This window comes from Dermacentor albipictus, chromosome 7 (assembly GCF_038994185.2).
Source record: "Dermacentor albipictus isolate Rhodes 1998 colony chromosome 7, USDA_Dalb.pri_finalv2, whole genome shotgun sequence".
Taxonomy (NCBI): Eukaryota; Metazoa; Arthropoda; class Arachnida; order Ixodida; family Ixodidae; genus Dermacentor; species Dermacentor albipictus.
In genome coordinates, this window is record NC_091827.1 from 57,942,708 (window position 1) to 57,959,065 (window position 16,358).

The window sequence follows — 16,358 nt, forward strand, 5'->3', positions numbered from 1 at the left end:
TACATTATTTTAGTAACGCCTCTGCGCCATGCGAAGGGCGTGTCTAGTCGTGGTTCGGGAGGATCTTTTCTCACGGACAACGCGGTGGATGGAGGACGCCGACATCAGATTTTCTGTGACACGGGTCTTAAAGCTATCACGCTAAAATACGCTGTTAAGTAAACAAATCACCATAATCCACGAAGTACCCGCCCACGGTACGGTCAGTTTGTTCGAGTTTTCAATCCCCGGCTGGTATACTAGACCTTCTCAGATTCAGCCAATTTCTCGAATTCGCCATCTGCTCCTTTCTCATTGGGTCACACTGGTGCTACGCCTTCGCTGATTCGATCGAAGCACCAACATGGTGGAATTTTACTGCCCGCAGAACAGCACCCCTGTTAGTAACTTTCAAGCCAACAGTGTAGCTCCATTCTGTGCAAAATTATACTTGGTGGCGAAATCGTAGGCCGTTGTAACGCACCGGCTTGGTCGGTTTCATCGACTCTGTTTATATAAACGGCAAAAATAAAAACTGCTGTGTTTTCACTGCCGAGAAGGCGTACCGGCCACATTTCATTCTAGTCACGTCATCCTTTACACACAATATCCGTTGTCGCTTCTTCGGGCGTCGTGGTTACCAAAGTGCCGTAGAGATAGAGACTGAGCTTGATGGCGAGAAAATAAGTGCTTCCTGCTTATATCTCGCCTACCAATAACATGGCCACCCTTATATTCAAGCTACAACTTAAACCGGCTCCGCACTTTTTCGTATCGTAACTACGCATGTCACCAGATCATATCTCGTAATTCATTGCTGCTGAGTCCTGTCACGTCATTTTGTTTTAAAAAAATAAAGAAAAATAAGGAAACCCCAAGAGAATGCAAACATCAAGGACACGCATTTAACCGCGCTTCAGTCGCAACGCTTGTCACGTGCAAACCGGTTAGGTCATGCGGAGGAAAATCCCGCGCAAAAAAAAAATATATTCAACGCGCGTCTCCCAGTCAGGTGAGTAAGCGTTCTAAAGCTCCTTGTTAGCGTAATTTCCTTGCAGTGTGACAGAGGCACACGGTTGTTGACGGAGCTGTTGGAAAACCAGTCGAGAGTGCCTGGAAGAAGGTTTCCGGACGATGTGGTGTTACTCCGCCCCGCTTCGTGAGTTTGCGAGACTTCCCTTCCGCCTCAGGAACGGTAACAGCAAAACGTCGTTCCGACCTCCCGTGAAAGAACGGACGTATGCCCTCAACAGTGATGCGCTGCGCAGCCGACCTCGGTGCGGCGACGTGGGACTACATTCTCTCGCGTAGAGCGCGAGCTGTCCGTACCCTCCGCCATGCGTTACCTACGCTGTACGCAAATATCGGGACAAGTTATGCGTGCTATGGCCTTGTGGTAAGGCTCCACCGCAATGCTGTGAACAACGAAAGCCGTCTGTTTCGGGAAAACGAAACCTCGGCGCCGTGCCACTGAAATCCCAGCGGTGGAATACATTTCTCGGTGCTTTAACTTTGAGTATAGCTCGGGAGTCGGCATTCCAAGACGGTCGCCATGCATCCTGTTATCGTAGCAGCTCTCATAGGTGAGTCAGGTGTTGGCCTTTCTTTACGTGTTACGGTATTTGTCGAATTTTACGGTATTTCTCGAAGTTATGTTTTGGGCGAACGTTTTGCTTCTCCCTTTATCGTTTGTGAAACCTCTTCTCAGCGCTCCCTGTGGAAACGAGTTCCGAATGCTGATAAGTTAACAACGGCGATTTCATTTTATTGGGCATCGAACCTTGAATCAATGAATATCCCGACGCAAGTCCCGTAGCGTTCTGAATTTGTAAACAAAATGGGGACACATTCATGTTTTCTTTTTATTTGTTGAAGTTTCTTCAAGCGTCTCCAACGGCACATCTTCATTGCTATACAGGTTGTTTCACGTAACTTCAGCCAAACATTAAAAATGTGCAGATGCCACGTAGCCGGATAGAACCAAAGTAATGTTGTTTGCCGTCGCTTGAAAATGCTCACATTACCTTTTTACATTGCGCAAATTAGATAATTAGTCTTAATTAGTTAATCAACTTCGCAATTATGGTAGTTAGATTAGTAGTGTCAATGAGAAAACTGTACAGCAACATGGGAAACTCCCCATACATCTTTCTGTTCCTCAATACGCACTGTAGAAATGTTTTTCCGAGCGGGAAAGAAGCCCGACAATACCCGCAAAATTGCCGCGCGAATCGCCACTCAAAAAACTTGGCGTGTATTCGCGGGCTTCTTTCACGCACCGAAGAACACTTTTGTGGAGCACGTATTGAGAAACAGAAAGCTGTATCGGGAGTTTATGTTGCTCTACAATTTTCTCATTGGCACTTTTCATATATGTATAATTTAGAAGTAGAAGAATTAAGTAATTCTAACTATCTAATTAGGCAGAAAGAAAAACTGTTCAAGTATCTCCAAGCGACGGCGAACAACAGTACCTTCATCCTGTCCAGCTAGGTAGTATTTGCATATTTTAAACGTTTGGCTGAAGTTACGTGAAACACCCTTTATAGTAACGAAGACGTGTCGTTAGAGACGCTTGAAGAAACTACAAGAAATCAAAAAATTTACTTTTTTTTTATTCAGCCTTAGTTTCAGTAGCGTTGCAATTATTGTTCTGAGAACATTTCTCCCTTTTTCTGTTCTGAGTCATTGTTTCCGCTTAGTATCACTGCTTGTGATATATACTTTTATTTACTTAGTCTCTTCTTTCAGCTGCAATGTTATGACGGTAGTTATACTTCCTATATTGTCCCAGGTAACGAACAGCCGCAGAAGCAACAGGAGCAGCAGCACTATAGTAGCATAGCATTTACTTACTGATTCATCCGCTGTAGAAGTAGCTGGTGCATAGCTTATGAGGAAGCTTGAGAGCGTCCACTCAGGCTAATTCTGATACGACAAATCATTTGGATCGGTCAAAGTTGAGCGCGTTCGTTTGACGCATTTGTGCATACTTAAAGACTGCAGTTTCTATCCGGTCATGTTCGGACACAAGTTCTGAGTTTAATTCATGTTTGTCTTTTGCAGCCTTGGTTTACAGTGGACGCGCAACATGCACCAATGTGACCTGCACCACTGTGAGTCCAATTATTCGCGCATATTCAATTTAATTTTATTCGATATCCTAGAAAGCATGGACAAGGTTACCCACCTTCTGAACGTCTTGGAGCCCTTACTTTTGAAGGTTTTATGAACACTATAATACAATGAAGCGCAATATAAACACAATAAAACACAATAAAAGCCTTGATGCTGCACGTTGTTTCGCGTTGTTTTGCTGTTTGCAAGTGGTGTGGACCTGAACTGCTTTTGTGTCAAACGTTTTAGAACGGCGACTGCACCGATGGAGAAATGTGCGTCACGCATTACAACTATACCTCCGGATCAAATTGCAAGACGCAGGGCCACTGTGAGTGTCGATATCCACGATACTGTCTGTCTTCGAAATGTTTGAACTATTTGAAATGTTGTGAGATCATTGGAGCGTCTCTGCATATTCTACAGTGAGCACTCTCGTTGAATGCCCACAGCTTGAGCAGCAGCTGCGAGAGACATCCGTGTTTGCGGTTGTCGAAACCTAATGCTTTAATATATGAAAGAAATGCAAATGACACGTGTACTGAAACGTGCGATACGTAGTCCAGAAGTTTTCCATTTTTTTTTGCAATGTCACGAAAGTTACTCGAACTGTGGACGGTGTGCACGTGATTTTAGCAAGTAACAATAAGAACATCGTAAAAGTGAATTTTTAGAAAATATGCGCGCTGTCTTGCTTAGCGAACCAAGTGGTATTTAGGTTTATGTACACAAACGCCTCATTTTTGAATTCTCTAAGTACATATTTCTGCAATGAAACCAATGTTTTTACCGCGATACCAACACCTAGCATAAAATGTTGTCAAACATATTGCCTAAGTGGGATAAACTGAAAATGGTACTGGCTGAAGTTGTCATATTCAGAGTAAATATGTTTAATTGCAGCTTGAATGTAACCCAGTCATGAGCAGATACCTTATTACCGGCAAATGACTATTGTTCTCGTGGATCAGGGCCCGCATGTACCCCTTTGTTATATGAGCAACGATCTATCTTTCAAAATGTGGTGTAGGACTGACTTAGGAATCATTAAAAATGCCTATTTAATTTCATTGTTACTATATATGCCTGTTCCTGACAGGGGGGGGGGGGGGCACTGTTATTGTTGCGAAATCCCATTCGGTTCATTCTTTCCACAATAACTAGCAGCTTTTGCAGACGCTGCGGTACTGGCAATGCACCTGTCAAAGTGCCTTCAAATAAGTGCTTGTGTTGTCAACGTTAATTGAGCTTTTTAGTGCCAGTAGCCATCTGCCCAACACTGGTTAATAATTCCAGAAAAAAAGATCGCCGAAAGCCTCCTTCTTGGGCACTGTACACGAAATTCCATGTTACACATGTAGGCGGTGATTGTAGACAGAAACGCGCCACCATTTGAGAAACGAAATACTGGACTGTATAGCGGGCGCTGGGTGTGTGCTAAGCGCGTGCATGCAACGTCCGCTGGAAACACTCCTCAAAGTAATTACGCGGTCCCTTTCCTCAGCGCCTCCGCGGCACATCCACACTGTACAATATATAAGCATTAAACTTTTCCCCACTCCATCCTACCTCCATCTCCCCTAGCAACGAAGACGCTAGAGACGTTTGAAGAAACTTCAAGGAATAAAAAAGGCACTTTTTTTGTTCGGCCTAAGTCTCAGTAGCTTTGCAATTATTGTTCTGTTCTTAGTCATTGTTTCGGGCTAGTATTACTGCTTTTTATATGTATTTTTATCTCCTTAGTTTCTTCTTTTAGCTGCAGTTCAGCTAGTTTTACGTAAATATTTGCTTGTAGTACAATACATACTCCTGTGCGCCAACAGAGGAACGCTTTGCAACAAATAATGCCATAGCGATGTACTAAAAGCGCCTTATGAAATAATTTCGCGAACAGTCCATGAATCGTAAATTGTGACACAGTTACCACACCCTAAGTTTACTACAACACCGTAACATAAGTGTGGTGCCAGCTTTGGGAACTGGTTCTTGCGGGTGAACGCTAGAGAATGCGTGAGCGTGAAGCCGTCAGACGCACTGAAATACAAAAATTCCTACATTCGCCTCTGTCGATTTCGACCTCTTGTCTTGAGCCTGATGCTTGAGCTTGTTTTGAGTGAGATCCAGAATTCCAAGACCTAGAGATAATAATTACGAGTTATTATTCTATAACATTTACAAATACTTGTAAGCGCACACTACTCAACATTTATGTTCTTGATGGAACATTTGGTGATTTTAATTTAGCTTAGTTTAGTTTTAGTTTCGTTAACTGTTTAGCAGCTTTCCTCCCGTATTTTGTGTTTTTTCTGGATTGCTCTACTCGATATGTCATTGTAAAGAGGAAGGCTTTACTAATAAATCTGCAATATGTGTTCATTGGGCTATAATAAATGCATCAAGTGTTTTGCCAGTAATATGTGGATTGACAGCGGCCTGTCATTTGCCCTTCAAAGCTCTTAGAAGCGATGGCCTTCACATTGTGGTGGCTGCCCTTAGGACCTCAAAAGCGAACGCTACGTAAATTTTCTTACCATAAAAATGGGCTACGTGCATTCAGTACATATACATGTCGTGGTTTACGAATAGTTTATATTGCCTATTTCGACCCCTATATATTCTGTGTAAAACTAGGCTTTAGGTGCCTGTTCTAGGCGCTTAAAACGTACACTTTTATAGCCTAAAGGTATCGCTTCTAGTGCAAATTTTGTGTTCTCGATATCACCAACTTGTTGCTTTACTTCCATTTAATTGATAGTGCTTTTTGAAAATACTTCATTCTCTGAGTCCCTCCATTTATGAACTGTATACGGTGCGTAAATAATAATACGGAGGCGCTTTTTTCATTTTTAGACGTTACTTCCAAGTTCGTGAAGAGAAGACGATATTTTCACTAGTAGAATGATGCGAGTACTTCTAAAATGAAGCGCTATTCAAATAACCCATCGTTCTAAGGGCAAAGAAACAAAAACTGTATTATGCGGTATAATAGCACTTGCAAAAAAAAATAACTTTGGTACTAGCGCTTATCAAATCCTGCATTTGTATTGCGTGTGCCCTTTCAAATGCGACAAGATAACATTTTAAAGTTTGCTTCTTGACGTAATCTTTCTCTGCAGGCATCGTTGTCACCGACAAGACCTGTTCGGTAGGTATTCAAGGCTCCTATGGACTACTTTAAGTTCAGTTTCAGTCTATCTCTATTTATGACTACAAAAGTTGCTGAAAATCACCTGGGCCCTTAGCAATGCTGCTAGTTCTGGGCCCATGCAAGTGAATACAAAACACAACTGCAACTCAAGTTAACAGGTAATGTGATCTGTAAGTACGGATTCCGCTAACATATTTGTTAGCATGATATTAATAAATGTGCTATAGCACAAGAGAAAAACTAACAGTTGTGAAATCTGTTACTATTACACTACGGAAACAAATCCATTAGGAATTATACATTGCTTAAGAACATGAGAAAATCTTGGACTCTCTTTTATCCTCTTGGGAAGATTATTCCATGATTTCGTTGCAATATAGGCTAACCTGCGCCTACCATACAAGTTGCTGACAGGTGGTACGTTCAGTTCAATTGGATGGCCTGCCGCAACTGTTACGAAAGATGACCACGCAGGAAGCTGGGAGCCACAGGAATTACCATGCTCGTATGCAGAAGTCTACGAGACATTGCATTCTCGCTCTACTAATTTCGATGAATGCCTGCGCCAGATGCCGTAATCCATTTCGACAGCTCGAGAGCTTGAATAGGCGTGCAGTGTAAACAAAACACACGAAAATGTTAACTGGCTAACTAACATGATTATTGCAACAATTTCAGGTTTTACGGAACGTCACATAATTATGAAACCAAAGCGATCCCATTTCAATTCTGGTCAGTGCTTGGCTCCATGGCCACCTTACGGCGGCTGCAATATCTTTAGAGATGTGATATGCTGAACGTGCTTTGGATAGTTTTTCACCGCGTCATTTAAAAAATGCAAACAGCCCCAGTTTTGAGATAACCGTCCCTGAACATTGTGGTAAACAGTGCGGTAATGGATGGACGGTGAGAAACGTATTTACACAGTACGATCGCTTATCATTTATTTATTTATTTGCTTTTCGTCGGTTATCGTTTACGTTGTTGGTCACAATGACCGGAATTCAGCTCTGCCAAATCACATTTGTACAGCCTGTGAAATGTTCAACGAAATAAATCAGCGCTCTAAGTAGATCGGTCTCACAGTGTGTGTCTAATATGGGAAACAAGAGAATTTTAAGGGAAGCTAATATCTAAAATACCAACATATTTTGCCGCATGTGTTCTGAGCTGATATCTCGAACCGGGTGTGTGACTCAGGACTTCTGGCAAATGTACATGATCCTTGTACTGGCTGGATTCAGTTTTCTAAATGCAACACTAGTCGTATAGTAGTTAAATAGAAAATAATTGCTAAAATTACGTTGTTCTGTAATTTCTCCTCGTTATTTATTGTCTCTATTTAGGCGAAATTTATTGTCGAATTTATTGTGTCAATTTCAATTAAATCAATCTTCAATCCAATCAAATAAATTTCAATCAATGCTATATCAGTCTAAATTTAGTGCCTTTATTGAATTTATTTATCGGATTTATTGTCTGAATTAAGACGAAATGACGCTATCGGCCTCGAACGATTTAAATAAATGGGTAGACCAAATATACTCCTAGTATAATTTAGACAAAGCGAGAACATGTAAATATTTGACACTTGACTTTTCCTTTGCTCTATGCTTGGCCGCTACGTAGCGCCGTAGTTGATTCGCAGCAACCCCAGCATACGTTTTGACGATGTCTTTTTTTTTATTTCTGTCGAGACAAGTGCTAAATATCCTTTGCTTTTGAGTCAGATTACTTATTAGATCTTTAGTTGTGAATCGGTAGATGTACGCCTAATGGAAATTAGCACGAAAGCAGCACTTCTAACAATTCTCACCCAGCGAACACTTTCATCTGGCCTCCACTGTCAATGATTTATTTAAAGCGTTTTTTAAAAGTCTATACCGACTTCTTTCTGCGAAACGTGCTGATAGACTACATGCATAGGTGACCTGTGGACTTCTAGTTCCACACTTTGTGTCAAATAATGTCGGTGACATCATGTAAAGGGTCCGTGCTTAAGTCTAGGCTGCATGGCGCATCAAAAATTGTTTAAAAGAATTTTGTATACAGAGGGTGTATAAACAAATTATAATGGAAGGAGACAATTCAAGCAGCGACGTGGCCTACACTGAGTCTATAGGGAGTCTGTTAACGCTCAAGATTCATTTTGTAAGGATTTTAGGTTAATATTTACGCAGTGGTAAAAGCGCTCCGAAGATGTTCCAAGCAGGACGGATATATGGCTTGCTGACAGTCTCACGCCTTTTTGAAACCATACACACAATTAGCAGGAAAGGGATAGCGAGGAGCAGGCTGGCAACTGCCACCGGAAGGGGCACAACGCCTGCCTACTCTTCAGAAGGGAGGTAACAGCAACACAGAAATGTAAGATAGGAAGGAGGGGAGGAAAGAAAGAGCGCCTTAGTTCGTGTAATTTGTGCATTTTAAAGCAAATTGTACCGATCAAACACCATCACTTTTTCAAAGCGCAGAATATATTTGCGAAGGTAAATAGAGAGGTGGCCTAATGAATTATTTGCGACCATCGACCACAGAGTTTGTCTTTTATGGAGCAGCCACTAATAAACTGAAGCTATTTTCATAAATGAATCAGTCAATCAATCAATCAATCAATCAATCAATCAATCAATGTTTATTCAACATTTGATTGATGTTTGGGGCACGGACAAGACGCCTGAGAATGATTGGCTGGGTCCATATCTCGGAAACATAGTATACAGTACTAGGAAGCTTGCAAGCGTACAGTGCATATATTTCTCACATTTTATCACGCGACATCATTTTTCTGCGAGAAACGCGTTCTCAGATAACTCAAAAACCTGCCCTTTGTTTCAGTGTCTCGAAGGATACACCTGCCGACAAAAGGACTGCCCTAAATCACCTTACGAATGTAAGAATTCAATAATATGCATTTGTCATCACAAACGTTCTAACAAGTGATGTCTCAGGTTTGAGAAAACGTGTCAGTAAGTGCGCTTTTCTTCACCGAACCAAGGTCGCGTTATTTTTATACATACTGCAACCCTAAGATGGTTATCGCAGGAATGGGGTACAAAATTAAGGGTCCCACGCCCACAGCAAAAGGCGGTAAACAAATCAAAGGTACAAGGCACACAGCAAAGCACTAGTCAACGGTATATGAAAAAGAAAAAGAAAAAAATGGTCTCAATACATACATATATTCATATAAACATAGTATATAATACATGGTCCTAGAAGTCACGGGCACCGACTCTTATCCTTATCAGGTGCCAATTTTCGTGTTAGTAGGAAGCTGGGTCCAAAATTCAATGGATCGGGAAAAAAACCATATTTGTGGGAAAGGAAGGAAGGAAGGAAAGAGAAAAGCAGAAGGCAGGGAGGTTAACCAGAATAACGCACGATTAGCTACCCTACACCGGGGGAATGGGGAAGGGGAAAACAAAGACGACAGGGAGAGAGAGGAGGGAAGGAAAGAAGGAAAGTAGCGGTGAGTTCGTTGACGCGTGTGGTCTAATAGCCATTGCACTAATAGTCACAGATGTTCACACAAGCCCGTTGTCCTCAAGAATTTGAACCTTATCTCCAAACGTTAGACATCTCTTGTAGGCCATTGTCATCTGATCACTTCAGGTATCCATCTTCCCGTGAACCTCAATTTTATTACGATTGAGCCATGCATTGCGTATTATGTTCCGTGAGCTCTCGCATCGATGCTTCGCACTCTGGGTGAAGCTGCAACTTTTCTTGTAACGCCAATTTTCCCCTTATGATTGTTCTATGCACACGGAGCCTAAATCAACGTATTTTGCACAGAAAAGCACGCGCACATTTGATAAAAAAAATATGGGCCAATAAGCTCTTTGGAAAAGGGCTCTATATGTGGGCCATAGGTCATAATCAATGCGCTAAACAGAGAGAAACGTGAATAAATGTGTGTAAGCGTCAGAGTCTTGTAACGACGAGCTTGTCCCTAAGCCAAATTTCCAGAATTTCCACTAGGAAGTCAATGAGGACATGAAAAAAAAAGTCACCGCATGCCACACTGCTTGTTCTGAGAAGGAAAGTGAGCTTAATGAAATTCCCTCGAGGAACACTGAAAATAATCTGTAAACGTGCGACCTGTCTGAATCAAATATGCCAGTCGTGTACAATGTATTGGCGCGTCATGGCTTGGGAGTCGCCTCAATTCAATAAAGCTATACGGAGAAATTGTTGGAAAAGCGGGACAATGAACTGATTGTAGTCTCTTAGAAAGTAATGATGATATATTTAAGTACACTACTGATTTTATTAAGGAGAGAACTGCCTCCCATATGGCGATTTGGAGGTTCCGGAACTCCAAGTGCCATACCTGCAAAAAAATTGAATCACTGTGTCCCGTTTTCCGCAAAAAAGTACACATAACAGGCGTCGCTGAAGACTCACCACGTCTTCCACCGATATACTTCGCTTAATAAAATGAACAAAACCTTCTATATTGTGGCAATTCTTTCTCATAAGACAGGAACTCTGGGAAGTGGGATACGATTAAAAACTAGATATTTGATCCTGCGTAAATAAATTTTGGCATTGCAATTTTCATGGGCACATTGCATTCGTTCACTGAAGGGGTCACTTTAGAGTTCGTGCATTCTTTTGTTCAATTAGTTAGTAGGCATATGGAGGCTATGCAAATCTAACACACCACTTTAACGATGGTTCACAATTACGCTATAGACAACGAATGAAACTAGCCGAAACAAGGTTTTTCGTGACCATTTTCCCCGACACCGGTCGCGCAAATATCACAATATTATTTCCGTTCCTCTCCATTTCCAGGTGTCATCATCGAAAACCACGAAACAAGATGCGGCGGTAAAAATGTGCGTATTGCCCCTCACATTTATTTGCTATTCTGATTGCGTTGGGTCGTGTGAAGTGATTTCTTTGTAACTCAGATGCAGTATCATTCTTTATTTATTATTATTATGATTTTTATTGCGCCGACGCTTGCCGGCCGTAGCTGCTACGTCGGCGTCGGTGGTTCCGTCGCATTTCACCACTTCGCCCTCGGTGGTGGCTACATTGTGTTCTGGTGTTGAGTGCACGAGCTCGCGCAGTAGATTCCGGAGAGGGGCGCCCACGTTATAACTAACGCAAAACGAAACGACCCTCGAGTACCGTCGCTTGGATACAGGTCAACAACGCTAGATGATCAACATTGTTCCAGAGGCTGCGGTCCTCACAGTCCACTGCGGATAATGTTTAATTTCGGCGCCTCCTTTTAGGCTTTCTGTGAGACTCGCGGGAGAACCGAAATGTTGTGACATCTAAGCGACGCCATCTGAACCGGTGAAAAATGGCGACGAAGATAGGTGCTACGATTCCGTAATAACATAGGTGCGTGGGCTAATATCAACTTCTTTGAATGTGAATCGAATACGAGTTGCAGACAGGAATATCGAAGCTAATATCGAATAGTCAGAGGCATACGTGTATATTTACAGCAAGAGTATTTATTTCAGCCTAATTAGTTACCGTTCCTATACTGACTAGTTCAAAAAAGGACAGCTATTGGGACACAGGATCACTTTTTGAAGAAAAGGTGACTAACTTTCAATAAAAGAACTGCACGAATAGGCGCTCAACGTCTTCATAGCTCGGTTGAAAACAAGCTGCCTGAGAATAAATAGCTGTAGTTGACAAGGTTGCATAAACGGAAAATAAATCGTCTGCCGAAAAAATGATCACAAGTTGCAGAGCAATAAAAGCTGCTGAAAGGCTTGTGTGCCGTAGACACGTTAAAAAAGGGAGCACTGTTGGGAAAACCTCCCTGGTTGCAGCGCAAGCGATACAACTGCTACGGACTACATTTGCAAAAACATTGAATGACAGACTACAAGCGAAAATCGCGGGTTCTCATGAAGGCTTCCGCGTCAAAACCGAAAACAAAGCTTGCATTGCCCATATTGCTTCTGCGTTACTTCCAAAACATTTGTCGTTGTTTCACTTAAGACAATTTGCGTGCGATTCATTGTTTAGCAGAAGAACAGTAATCCGACTTTAACAGGCGGATGTTGGGAAATAATTTGTTAGTTTCGAACGATCGAAAATGACAAATAGTTGACAAAAAGGAAATGAAGAAGACAGGACCAGCGCGGTCAGCGGAACAGGACAGAGTTCGTCCGGTCCGAGCTTGAAGCTTGGTTTGCGGTGAACAATGGTTCCGCGATTGTGTTTACATTGAATGCAAACACAATCGTAAACACAATCACAATCACTCTCCAATACCGTAAGGAAATAATTCTGCAAGTTACTTTTTCAAATATGTAGGTGTAATGTGCGACGCAAAAGTGAGCTGGCGAAATCACATTGATTAAGTTAAATCTAAGGCAGCATGCGCTGTTAGCATGATAAGCAAACTGGGCCGACATCACTCTGGGCTACGCGGGGAAACTATAATAATGATTTATTGCATTTGCATTCAATCAATGCTGCAATTTGGGTGCATGCTATTCTCTAGTGGGCCAGCATACAAGGTTAACCCCCTGGGTCTTCTAGAGCGGGAGGTTCTACAAAATTGTATTGGTCTACTAAACGTTTTTACAAAGAATGTTTTATATCAAGAAGCACGACTGCCTGCTTTTCCCGACAGATTCCGCATCCTAAAAATAAAAATGTATTTAAACATTTATTCGTCTCCTTGAAGACGATCACATCTTATATTTATTAGTGAAGTAGGGGTATTTTTCGATTAGCATTGGTCCCGCTTACATAGACCTCAGGTTTTGTTTTTACGAACTGAGCTAGATCCATCAAACGTTAATCTACGCTAGATCATTTGACCGGACAAGCCACTGCCTAATATAATGATTGAAGTTTATTATACATTTCCATCGAATGGGCCAAACTCCTGCCCACTAAATATTTAAATGACATGTTACACGATCATTTAAAACACTATGCCCTATGCGTGTATGTCAGTCAACCTTATTTACTTCCCTTAGGTATCAGCGCTTTTTTTATCCCTAAAAATGTGCTCAAGTTTCTTGGTACGTGCAGCTAAAGCTTCGCGAACGTCCAGTTTACAGGTATCCATCATTCAGGACCACCCACGGGACGCCGGTAGTTCTTGAAACTTACGTCGAACATCGAAATCAAACGTAAAACGTCGAAACTTACGTAGAAATGGTCTCATTGTTCACGCTTCTGAACTCTGTTCTCGCCATTTTTTTTTTTCGCCGCAGGCCCCCACCTGCAAGGACGGCGAAGTCTGCGCCTACGTCTTCCAGGACGTCTACTGCTACGAGTGTCCTTGCTACTACACGCACGACGTCACGTGTTAGTCTAGCTTTTTTTTTCCTTTGTTCTTTTTCCCTCTTTCTTTGTCGCTGTCAAACACTGCGGAGATCTGGAGCAGAGTGCTCGAGTAAAAAAGAAGTACATCGTTCTCTTTAAGTAACTATGATATTATTCGATGTGAGTATTGCGTCACAAAAAAATCCGCACTTGCGGATTCGAAAGCACAACATAAGAGTACGTGTTTTGGCAGCTTTGATGACTCTAGTACATAATGCAGACAAATTCGACAGTCTACGTACTTGCGAGCCAGCGTCAGAATTGAGCGCCAGCGTCAGACAATGAGGTGTCTTGTGCAACGAGTTGCCCCCGATGGGTCCAGCCAAAGCGCTGTACTTGGCCCTGCGCTTTGAGGTGCGCGCCTGCATAATACCCCAGAGTTCAACCACACCGGTGCGCCCAGTGAGGTCACAAGCTGAACACGTGTGTCTCAAGTTCAGCGACGAATTTGCCGTAGCTCAAAGCCGGAGCATCTGCTACTGAAAAAACTGACTCCTCCGTTCCCTGCGCCATGTGTTATGTCACTGTTGTTGGCGTTAAAAAAAATAGTCACTGGTTGCTCATCGGCTTTTAACGCGCTCGTGTCACTGGCACTTCCGTTGCACGCAGGTCTCAAGATCACCAAGCAACATGGCGCCTGCGGCCCGAACGCCATCGCCGAAGTCAGCGGCCGCCGGAAGTACAGCTGCGACGGCTGCAAGTCGGCCACCGCTGTGCTCACCCCGCCTACAATCAGTCCCGGACCCTGAACACTCTCCTCCGCGCGTTACGAGAAGCGAAAGAAGCGTGCATACAACTCTGGACTGTTTGTAGCCCCCACATTTCCTACCGTACAGACCCAAAATAAATGGGCCTCTCTGAAATTGACCGAAACCGTGCGCTGAGTCATTCAGCCTATAGCCGGGTAGACTGATCGACTGATATTCGACTGATCGTTCCAAAGATTCCCTGAGAGACGTCGCTTTGCTATGGACGGTTGGACTATGGACACGTCACAGGCACAGAGACGTTCAGGCGGAGCAGCTGCCCGACTCAACCTAACACCTAACAACGGTATAGAGTCACGTAAGAAAGGATCGAAGCTGTATTTGGAAAACATATTGGCTGATTTAGTATCTTAATAAAGCCTAGTATTGCTGCTATAAGCGACCATTGAAAGGCTGCCGGAGCGTTCTGAATCGATCAGTCCAAGAACGTTGGTGGGTCCTCGAAACATAGTTACATGTTTATGTTGAGCCCTTTTCAACAGAGGACGTAGCCACGAAGGAAATAGGCCACGCAAATGATAAATTTAATTAGTGTTCATCAGTAACAATATCTTGAAAGACGCAAAAAGAAAACAATTTTATTAAAAAATATAGCGAACGTTAAAAGAAAAGAAAAATCTACTTTATTAGAAAGCATAGCGAACGTTAAACCAGAGAAATAGAACCCCTAGCACTGTAACCGGCTTGATGATGCTTCTATAAATATATGGAGTAAATTGCAAATTGTCCTATGGATGCGGCCAAACTGCGCAACTCCTAGTGATAATAGTTTCTGGAATAGTCACGAAGAACGCAAGACGAAGGTTCAAGGAAAATTTTTGCGCAAATAAGTGAAACGGCGGCATGAAAAAAGGAAACAATCAACGATTTCTTCTTTATTACGAAAAGCAAAAGTTAGAAGTAGAAAGTCCAGACCGACAACGGAAAAAAAAATTTTGCGATGGAACTTTCCGTCGGAGGTTGGTAAACGTAACCTCGCATTGACGTGAGAGGCATTGATCTGGGGACCGTGGGTAACGTTGAGAACAACATTCATTTGGGCTAGATGGCGCATACTAGAATGAGGTAGGAACAGTGCCAACTAAGACGACCACGAGAGGGAGAACGACACAGGACAAGCGCCAACTTCATCTAGAGACGAAGTCAGCGGGTAACGCAAATGCTGGAAGTCGACCATCAATAAAATCGTGGACGATCCAGTGCACGAGGGGTCGTTCGTGAGTATGGAGAAGGGCGGCACAACATAAATAGGTCCTAGCAGGAATGACGATGCCAGAGAACCAGATTCCCTAAGAGCGGAAGTTATCTTCGTTTACTTCTTTTTTAACGTTGCAATGACTATTGTTACATATGAGCCATTCCACCCCACACTGCTAATGTAGACCTTTATTACGTAGGTTCATTTACCACATTAATAAGACGTGCTTTGAGACACAAGTTCTTTTGAATATTTACAGGAATCTCCGAAATCGGTGCTGATCCTCTCAAAACAACAGGGAAGAACTCATGCAATGACGTTGCGCGTAGAAACATACGATATAATGAAATTTAGATGGGAAATTCTGTAAGAAAACAATATTCCAAATCAAGATTTGCACGAATGATGTATGAACTCCTATGTACACGTGGAGCTGATTCGACCGCACGTGCAGTTACCTTGACATTTTTTTCCACCGCCACGGTTAGTAGGAACAAATTTTTATTACTATCTGAGCACTAGCAAAATCACACTCATTTGAGGGGGTAATAGCCAGCGTTCGAGGGCACAAACTGACTAACCGACCGCTTTCCCATGATCATCCGTATTCATGAATCCTAACAGACACAGCCAGCGTCAGATTACATTTCGCTCGGAAATCGCCGTGGTGTGAATGAATCTTAGCGACCCTTCGAGTCGACAGGTGGCGCTGCCATTCATTTTCTCGTCCTATGCTAGAACCACTGAGGAATATGACAGAAAGTAAATGGGCTGGGAGAGTGTTCAGATATTTGTACAGGAAAAACGTTGAGGCACAGTGGAGGAA

General features: G+C 42.6%; 2 protein-coding genes across 5 annotated transcripts in view; one reads left to right on the forward strand and one right to left on the reverse strand.

Moving 5' to 3' along the window:
* The window catches only part of LOC135912653 (neprilysin-1-like), a 52,844-nt gene that overhangs the window by 10,746 nt on the left and 25,740 nt on the right, over nt 1-16,358 (reverse strand). For 2 of the 4 annotated variants that reach the window (XM_070522255.1, XM_070522253.1), the window contains exon 4: nt 5,152-5,231. The exons of the other annotated variants lie outside the window; for them this stretch is intronic. The gene's annotated coding sequence lies outside the window, so the exon portion shown is untranslated. The remainder of the gene's footprint in view (nt 1-5,151; nt 5,232-16,358) is intronic. 4 annotated transcript variants of the gene reach the window in all.
* Nucleotides 1,310-14,440, forward strand: LOC135912656 (uncharacterized). The gene is made up of 8 exons (XM_070522260.1): nt 1,310-1,562; nt 3,046-3,095; nt 3,346-3,427; nt 6,213-6,241; nt 9,083-9,137; nt 11,048-11,091; nt 13,456-13,549; nt 14,177-14,440. The coding sequence occupies exons 1-8, from the start codon at nt 1,532-1,534 to the stop codon at nt 14,314-14,316; spliced, it is 525 nt and encodes a 174-aa protein (XP_070378361.1). The 5' UTR covers nt 1,310-1,531; the 3' UTR covers nt 14,317-14,440.

Coding starts and splice junctions, on each gene's coding strand:
- LOC135912656 (XM_070522260.1), top strand. CDS start 1,532: ATGCATCCTGTTATCGTAGCAGCTCTCATAG. Junction 1,563..3,045: donor TATCGTAGCAGCTCTCATAG/GTGAGTCAGGTG, acceptor TGTCTTTTGCAG/CCTTGGTTTACAGTGGACGC. Junction 6,242..9,082: donor TCACCGACAAGACCTGTTCG/GTAGGTATTCAA, acceptor CCTTTGTTTCAG/TGTCTCGAAGGATACACCTG.